Here is a 10283-nt window from a genome sequence, read left to right on the forward strand (position 1 = left end):
AAAAAAAGAGGATAATCCTGAAGCAAAGTGGATCGCAAATATATCCCATACAGAAAATTAATCTTACCATTAAGTAAAATATTTGCTGTTTCAACGTCTACGTTTACTAAAACATCTGTGCCTCTAAAGTTTAAATTTAAACTGACCACTTCCACAGCCGTATCAGAATCCATCATTTTGCTGAACGATTTTTATCCTCATTCAAACAAAATGTCAAAAAGAAAAAGGTTAAGTTACCGGCTGACAATACTAGTTGAATATACCAACAGAATATTCAGCTGAAGGGTGAAGAGTTCAGTCATTTGATCTAAACTTGTGACGTCACATAGTAGTTTAAATGACTGACTATTCTCGCAAAAACGTAATACTCACTCATACTACACATACTACAACATACGACTTCACTCGCGAAAAAAAGCCTTAAATTTTGCTGACAGTCTGCATCTGTCAATTTTTGTTTAAAAATCTAAATATTTTGGAAACGGTCAATCCTAAGTATGGAGTGTGCTATATATTGTTTCAACTTAAAAATGGATGATGTTTCCAAAAATGCAATTATATACAGGGGGTTCCATTTAAAATAAGAAAGTTAGTATCGACTTCCGGTATAACCGGAAGTACGATGACCTTGAAAATATTTTAACTTGGTGGGCCCCACGGTCCGTATCACACCATCACAATTTCAGAAAAATCCTTAGAGCGGTTTCCCAGATATCCATCGATGGAGTTCAAGGTGGGACACTCTGTAAACACACTTTTTTCCAAGGACTTCCGTATAAACCAGCCTATAATAACTAAGAATAAAAAAATCTTCTCTAAACATGTTGGCTAGTTATTGGAAAAATGTGTTCTGACTTCCTCGCGACAACCAGTGGAAAAGGACTGAAAACAAAAAACAAAACTCGAACAAAATGTAGCCCGCTTGATGGAAACAAGAGTTTTGGGTTTGTTTCAGTTTTGTTTTTGTTTTGTTCTAGAAAACACAAACAGAACATAAACTCAACTGTCCGTTTAGTGGAAAACCGCCATAACACTTTTTATTACCAGATTTATTTAAATGGGTATTTGTGCTTCACTGAAAAATTTTTCTTTTCAGTGTGGTAGAAGTACCCAATTAATAAAAATAGCTTTTAACACTTCTTAACTAATTAACTTATTTTCTAGGTTAAGTTTCATCCAGAAGATAAAGATAAGTTGATATCTGGATCAACTGATGGTTTAATAAATGTATATGATTTATCAAAAACATGCGAGGATGAAGCCCTTACTGATTCGTTAAATACACAGTCTTCTGTAGATCAATTGTTATGGTTTAATGAAAACGGAAAAAGCAACATTAGTTGCATTACTCATTGTTCAGATTTACAGTTATGGAACGTAGATGGTGTTGAGCAATATAAACATTTTACTCGTGGAGATATTGCCAAAAAACTTAAGGTAATTATAATTTATATATTTACCATATTAATTTTACATTCATCTTGAGGAAAAAAGAGAAGTAGCGATTAATGCATTTCCAAACTACCCCTGAGACGGGGATAGCCTTAACACCAGGGAAACTGGAAAAAATTGGCATCTATGAAAATAAAAATCACATGCTTTCGATGTGTAATATTGAAGAACTTAATTTTCAAATATTTATTTATTTATTTATTTAATTCCACACAGGCAAAGTTGCTTAATTACATGGAATCCTAAGATAGTACAGAATATATAATATGCGAGGCTGACTTACAAAATAGACAGACTATACTTATAAATGTAATCAAATTAAATATGTGCGATCTTAGGATCTGGTTAATAAAAAATCCTTAAACTTTTCATTTTTATTTATTTTTTCCATTATTTTTTGACATTGAGCATAGGGTTATGGTGATATAGGATTAACATGGGCATTTTTAAATAGGATATCCTGTATATTTGAATATAACTTTCTTACGATTATGATTAGGTAGTTAAGGAAGATCTAACCGAAAGAATCTCAAAAGCTAATCTTTGGAATAAAGTAATTACTATTTGTCAGGTAGATCTATAACAAATTATGCATGTGGCACACACCATTGGCAATATTTCTATCTCCCCTATTATTAAAAATATGCCTGTCAAACTTTGTATTACTACAATCGTAAAAATCTAAGTATATCTATCTAAATATATATATATATATGGCATTCAATTATATATAAAAAAACACATGTTAGACTTGTAATTCTTAGTCAATTTGTTTTGAAAACATAGGCAACAGAAAATGTAAAATATTTCACATAACTTTTATTTCTATTTTTTTTATTATTTCAAATAATATATTTGTTTGTTGGTGACAGAAGAAACGTGAAGAATTTACATATATAGCAAAAGTTAACAATGCTACAAACCACTTATTAGTACTGGCTGGATCAAATTACAGAGATGGGGAATGTTTACGTAGTCTACAAATGAAGTGTGCAGAACTGCAACCTGCATATGGTTTTTATTGCAATAAGCAAAGAGTGAGAAGTAGTTGGTACAATTCAAATGTGAGTATGCAATTAGAATTAATAAAAATATAGATAAGATAATACTTCTTCAAATTTGTTCCAATACATGAAATAAGTGGTTAAAATCTTATAGTCTTCTGAAGTTTATAAAATATTTTACTTATTAACACGTTGACTGCGAGATAATCTCAATGTACTTTGTCCGTGACTGCGATACATATCTTCGGGGATATGTAACAAAACTTCTTCTGTGTGCGGTACATATCCCTGGGGATATGTGATTTTTTTTACATTTGACCCTATAAAATGAAAAATAACAATTATTGCTATAAACTTGCATTTATCTGTAACTATACCTAGGATACTATCGTTTTTATTCGCAGAGTTTTGAAAAGAAAATAATAGAAAAATGATTATTTCTAAAAACTACAGATTCTGCAACTTCCACAAGATACAGTAAAAATGTGATTATTGAGATTTGCATATTTTTTATAATGAGTACATACTAGTGCTGGAAAAAAGTGAAACCGGTTAAACGGGTTTCGTAAATACCGATTTCAGATAAAACCGGTCAGTCGAATAGTTGCTAAAACCGGTTATTCGAATAACCCGTTACTTGAATCGCCAAAACCGGATATCTGAAAATTGGTGCTTTACAAAGACAGACCCGGAGAAATTGTCTATTTGTCGGACAAATCGATGTCTAAAAAAAAAAAGGTAGTAGATCATCGAATAATCGGTTATTTGAATAATCGGATATTTGAAGATTTGAATAACCGGTTTTCGGATATTTGAAGAATCGAATAACCGGTTTTCGGATTTCATAAAAATCCGAATTATCCAAAACCAGTTAACCGACTATCCAAAAAACCGATTTCAGTTGCCAGCACTAGTACATACCCCCCGAGGTATCTACCGCAGTCAACGTGTTAAAAAAATAATAAAAAATGAATACGTGTAGATATTTTGTTTAACAACCATAAGTGCACATATACCACAATCTTAGTATGTGAAATAGTTAAGAGAATTCTTCGATGACATTATCTAAGAGTTAAATGTAAACTTCTTTCAAAGCAAATTAGATGGTGCTGGAGTATAAAGAAATGTTTCTTTCACAGGAATTTTTCAAAGCTATTTATCCACATTATTCATTATTTCAAGGAAATTGTCTCCTATAAATAAATTTGGTTTTTGTGTATAAATATAAAAATATCAATACTAATGAAAATATTGCATGACTTTGGATATCTGTGACTATTAATAATAATGTTTTTGTACTTGATGTTATTATAAACCTCCTAACTTGAATGTAAAATATTAACGGATGAACTGGAAGAGTCACTTCTATTTCTATGCAGCACAGTGAAGAATTCTATTGTCTTGGTGATATTAATATTAATTTTTAAAACCAGAATATTTTTTGTCTGTGCTTGAGTTGACGAACAATATTATTAATGGGTCAATGGCTGCTCTCAAAAAATCTCAGTGCCAAACAAAATGGATTTTTATAAACAAATTAGAAATGTGATAATTTATGCCCTGTTGGCAGAAAAGTAAGCATATTTCGATTACATTTCCAGAATTAAAGATTTTAAATTATTGTGAGCCGAATTAAGAAAATTTAATTACATATAAAAAAAATCTACACTTCCATATTATTTGTCAGATCCTGACAAAATCAATATTTTCTTCTTGGATAATATTCATCAAAATATCTTTTTAATTCTGTATAATGAAAATAAAATATGTGGAAATGCATTCAATTTTAATTTAACCTCTATAGGTGATAAAATTTTGATAAACCTAAAAAAAATCATCTGATGCCTAGTACCTTAAATATAAACTTAATTAAATTATGTTGTTATTATGTTATTTTATAGTATTTGGTACACATAATTAATGTTCATGGATTCTAAATTCCCTAAATAATGGAAAAATGTGGTTCTGATTCCAATAATGACTCAAGAAAGACATATATTTAAGACTAATCAGTATTTTACCTTGTTTAATTAAAGTTGCTGAAAAACTGATGGAAAATCAAATACCTAAAATTTTTAGAAACTAATTATATTTAGTCTGGTTTTCTTTCGGGATATAATTGTACAATAGCTTTAATGCGTATCATTGATGATATTATTCAAGCAGCCGATGAAAGAAAATGAACTGCAATGATATTACTTGATTCTAGCTAAACCTTTAATACTATTAATTATCAAGTAGGTACTCTTTTCCATTCTTAAGTCATGCAGGTTTCAGAACAAAGTCAGTTTGCTTATTCAATTTCATTTACAGAATCTTATGCAAGTTGTAAGGTTGTGAAACAAATTATCTAAACCTAAGACAATCTCTTCTAAAATAGTGTTCTGTAAGGTTCTGTTTTAGGACCTGTCAACCTGTCAATTTGTTAAATATTTGTTCTATTACTTCTATTCATATGTATGCTGATGATATTCAACTTTATTATTTATTAATTCCTTGGATTATGAAGCAGCCACCGCGGATATAAATAGTGATTTACAAAGTGTTTATAATGTTACATTTGGAAATAATATTGTTTCTAACTTGAAAAATTTAATTAAAATAGTTTTGATAGATTCAGTGGCGGCTCGTCGGGTGACACAAGTGACGCATCGCTTCTCCTAAAATTTCTGTTTGGTTGTGCAATTTAAAATTATTTTTAATTTTATATAAATTTTATAATTTAGGTATATACCAGGAAAATTAGCAAAATTAAAAGAGAAACTCGAAAAAAGGCTTGTCCGTCTCATAAAAATAGAACAAAAATTAAATTTTAAATTGTTGTATTATCAAATCTATNTCGGCTTTATCAGAGATACATAAAAATACCAAACCCAGAAGAAATAGTTAGTGTGCAACACAAGTTTAACTAAATCTTTTATCACAATAAAGTAAATTAGGTTATTACGTTAGGTTTGAGAATTTGACTTTGACATATTTTTTTCCGAACATAATTGGACATAAGTCAGCAGCATAATAAAATCCCTAAACAGTATTCTTAAAGCCCAGTTTAATTTAATCTACAATCGGCAGTAAGTGGTGCAAAAGCTGATTATTAAAACCTAGTTTTAAAATTAAACCAAGTTCAGTTGAACTTGGCTTAAATTCTAAACGGTGCAAACGGGCATTATAATTTTTTAAATTGTACTGTCAATATTAAACTAAGTTTTAAACTTAAATTTAATTCGTGTCAAAAGCATTCACATTGTTTTAGATATCAGTGATGAAAATGGCAAAATAAAAACGTTTAGTTGTTTTGACATATCAAATGGAAGATTATTAACAGCTGGAACAAAATTATTTGAAGGAGATGCATTTCTTTTATTTTGGGATATAAGGAATCATGAATTATTGGGTGGATATTGGGAATCACATACAGATGACATTACACAGGTAATTTATTAGAAAATCTTGGATGGATCTTTCATTTTACAAGTTGAATGCATTTTTTTAAATAAAAAAGCAATGACAAGATGTTTAAGTTCATATTATAACTTCAGGGATGTGTTTCTTGAATCATTTTAGGCCACAAACTTTTAATGAACCAGAGGTCTTAAATTACTGATTTCCGAAATATAGGGTGTTGAAATGAAAAAAAAGATGTTTTTTTCAAATATTTCTGTATATGTTTCATATAAATTAAACAAAGTTGGACTGGTAACTTAATTAATTATTGAATTATATTTCTAAGAAGAAAGGTATACAGGGTGGTCCGAATTTTATGCAGGAAACTTCGAAGGCAGATAAATCTCTTTAAAATAATATGTGTTTGCCGTTTTAGAGATACAGGGTGTTGAAGTTGTTAAATAAAATAGATTTTTTTTGTTTATATCTCCGGAATCTATTACCCAATCTCAATAAAATTTGGTACAGATAATCGATGACAGTAGGCCTTACATTCTCTAAAATAAAAAAAAATAAAGCTCTAAAGATACAACCAGTGGTGTACAACTGGGCAGGCTTTTACAAGTTATTGTAACGGATTTATATTTTAAGCACAAAATACGTAAAAAAGGTAACTTGAATATTTTCCCCAAGATTCGCCATTTTCAAGTTATTCATACCAATACAATCCCCTTGTGGCAGAGACTTGAAACCATAATATTACAATTATATTTATCTTTATGCTTAAAAATAAGTGGAATTTGTAAGCACACCAACAAAATTCTTTACACTCATTTCCACACCACCAGTGAGGTACGCGTTTTAGTTTCCCCTGGAAGCCTAACCCACTATCTTTACAAATAAGAACAACTTAAATCAAAATAATAATAAATGTACATTTACCAAAGGCGAGGGATAGTGAATTTTCACAATCTGCATATTTGGTCAAGAAAATCCTCATGAAATTCGGACAAGATCTTTTCAACATGAATTTTCTGTGAACATGTGGCTCGGAATAATTCGCAATAAAGTTTGTGGACCTTTCTTCTTATCATCCCGTCTAAATTCCCAATCATTTCTAAACTTTCTAGAAAACCATCTATTTGAATTATTAGAGGATATTGCATTAAATATATGACAAAATAGCTGGATACGATGGATTATGCTCCTGCGCATTATGGGAGAATAATATAAGAATGGCTTAATGAAAATTATATGGGGCGATGGATAGGTAGAAGATCGAATGCCAATGTCATAATGGTGCAGAGGGTCCAATGTCTTGGCCAGCCAAATTGCCATATCTAAACCCAATGAACTTCTATGTTTGGAGTTATCTGAAAAGTAAAGTTTATTCTACTTCAACAGATACAAGACTACAACTACTGCAACGAATAGAAGAATAGGGTGTAATGAATTAAAAGATATTAGCTTCAATTAATTCCATAATAGAAGATGTCAGAATGTATCGATGTGGGTGATTCGCATTTTGAACAATTGTTGTAAATACGTAATGTTAATTTTGTTTCTTGTTTAGTTGCTGTTGCTTGGTAAATATATTTTTATTATTATTTAAATTGTTCTTATTTACGTATTTTGTGCATTAGAATATAAATCAATGACTTGTAAAAAATGCAGTGGCGTAGGTTCTTTTGTAAAAAAAGGGTCACCCCCGTCCAGTTGTACACCACTGGTTCAACCTTTAAAGCTCATATTTTAGGGAATGTAAGGCCTACTATCACAGATTAACTGTACCAAATTTTATTGAGATCGGTTGATAGATTCCGTAGATATAAACAAAAAATCAACTTTTTTTAACAACTTGAACACCCTGTATCTCTAAAACGGGGCTGTTCCAGACCAATGTTTATAAGGCAAACACATATTATTTTAAAGAGATCTATCTGCCCTCAAAGTTTCCTGCATAAATTCGGACCACTCTGTATATTTTTTAATTTAAAATAAACTTGTTATGCTTGAATATTCCATATTAAATGCATTGTAACCATTATTGGCGGAAACATTTTTAATTTCTTGGGAATTGTGCTACCAAGCCATTTATTAATTAAATATATTTCCAGCATTGATTTTTTGGGACTTTTGGTTAAAATTTTATTTAAAATTATATTTTGAATGAAAGATAAATATTTTCTGTATGGTAAACTTTGATATACAATTACAAGGGAAATGAAAGATCAAATTTAATCAATTTAATACTCATATTCGGTGAATTTAGCAGTTTTTGATGAGGATTTTAGAAAATCTAAGCAAGTTAGAAACGATATTTCTTCACTGTACCAGTTATACAAGTTTTCTCCAGGGTATAAGACAGTTTACAAATTGACAATACATTAGCTGGCCACACACGAAGGGGAATTTTGAGCGAACCGGCCCACCGTCCAAATCTACCAATCTGTCCTGCCAATCAGATTTGCCAAAGATCTGATAGTTCTATGTCCACACACGCAAAGATGCAATCTTTCATATTCATGAAATATCAGATCGTTAACAGAACAAATTGGTTGGTTAATGGCAAAGTATCTGGGAATTTAAGGGGACAGGACGGCAGGATAGATATTTTATACCAGTATGAAATCCTGACGGCATATCTTCGCGCGTAAAAAATGTCTACTAGGTTTGTATATGTTGGAAATTATTAAAAAGAGGGAAAAGCAAGTAGGTGTGTCGGTCCAGATGGATAAAAAAGTGGATTCAAGAAAAAATGAAATATGGGCATATTAGTTCAGGAACTGCGTCAAAATGAGATAGATGATTTTAAAAATTATCTGCGTATGAGTACTTCCAACTTTGATGAATTATTATGTAATGAATTTTAATTTTTACGTTTTTTATAGTGATATTTTGAAAAGTTTTACTTTTCATAAACTCTACCAGGTCTTCGTAAACTTGTTGCTTCAGATTATTATTCATGTAACTTTTATTTCTTATTTTCCATAAACATGATCTTTGTAAAGTTCCATGAATTTAGCACATGCCCACTCCATAATTATTATTACTAATACCTTAAACTGATACGTACTAACAGAAATACTTATCAATTGTTTGTCATGTAGTCGGCCATTAACAGATACATGTGATCCGCGACGGAACAGAATTTTCAAATGACCAAATGTTTCAACGATCTGGACTGCCAATAGCCACTAACGTACGGAACAAGAGCGGGGATTGATCGGTGCCAGTGCCAAATCGTTCAAAATTCCCCTTCGTGTGTGGCCGGCAATTGGGAATAAGGAAAAAAGCATATTTTTACCTCTTTATAAAACTATTAACACTTGAATTAATCATAATTATTGAGTATTTTTTACAAAATTCTCGACAAAACAGGAAAGGTACATTCCGATGTTTACATCTTTTCTATGATATTTCACTGCGAAAAATTAGAGGGATCCTTGTATTTCAACACTTTTGTAATTTAAATGCATTTTCTTGTTGCATGATTGTCTTACTAAAAGTGCGATTTCTTGGCTATAAAATGGCACTCTTAATCTGATTTAAATACTCTGCAGTTTTCGTTGAGAGTTCTTCCTACCTCTGTCACTCGTATTTGTATATTAATTCAGTGAATTATTGCTTTTAATGTTATGCCAGTAACTAGGTTTAAAAAATCTACATAAAACATCTTCGGTCATACTTGAAAAAAGTATTTTTTTTTATTTCAACACCTTGAATCTCGGAAATCAGTGGCGTTAGATTACACAAAAAATGTATTAATTAATTAATTCATTAATTTACTGATCATACATTGTATTATTTTAAATAAAATAGCATTTTTCTCCAGATCTAAAATTCAAATGAAAATATAATGATAAAATTAAAAATGCCAGTAGCATGTATACTTTTTTTTAATAATTGGCTACTATTGCACATGCCCTGGTAAGGTGAGTAAGGTGATTGGGAGCAGCCAAAGATAAACATAGACCTAGGTTAGATTCCTTGTGAGTGGGGTAAAACCTAGCCCTTCATAACAACCTTGTAGTGATGTAGTATAATACAGGGTGTCTCATAATTAGCTGCCAACCCTGAACAGGCCGATTCTATGATCAAAACTAAGTAAAAAAGTTCATATGAACATGGGTCCGGAAATGCTTCCTAAGGGCACAGGGACCCATTGAAGAGGGAGGAATGGAAATCATTTTTTTGCAATATCTCTCAATCGCGTTGTGATAAATGAATGAAATTTGGTATACACAGCTAAATTTTATTCATTTATCACAACGCGATTGAGAGATATTGCAAAAAAATGATTTCCATTCCTCCCTCTTCAATGGGTCCCTGTGCCCTTAGGAAGCATTTCCGGACCCATGTTCATATGAACTTTTTTACTTAGTTTTGATCATAGAATCGGCCTGTTCAGGGTTGGCAGCTAATTATGAGACACCCTGTATA

The 10283-nt window shown here is 30.9% G+C and overlaps 1 protein-coding gene across 1 annotated transcript in view; it reads left to right on the forward strand.

Annotated features, from left to right (window-relative positions):
• LOC108915169 (WD repeat-containing protein 89) overlaps nucleotides 1-10283 on the forward strand; it is a 44342-nt gene that overhangs the window by 17850 nt on the left and 16209 nt on the right. The window contains exons 2-3 of the mRNA XM_018721134.2: nucleotides 1165-1437; nucleotides 2325-2516. Coding sequence (XP_018576650.1) covers nucleotides 1165-1437; nucleotides 2325-2516 — 465 coding nt within the window. The remainder of the gene's footprint in view (nucleotides 1-1164; nucleotides 1438-2324; nucleotides 2517-10283) is intronic.

The sequence above is a fragment of the Anoplophora glabripennis genome, unplaced genomic scaffold, assembly GCF_000390285.2.
Source record: "Anoplophora glabripennis isolate ALB-LARVAE unplaced genomic scaffold, Agla_2.0 scaffold1380, whole genome shotgun sequence".
NCBI lineage: Eukaryota > Metazoa > Arthropoda > Insecta > Coleoptera > Cerambycidae > Anoplophora > Anoplophora glabripennis.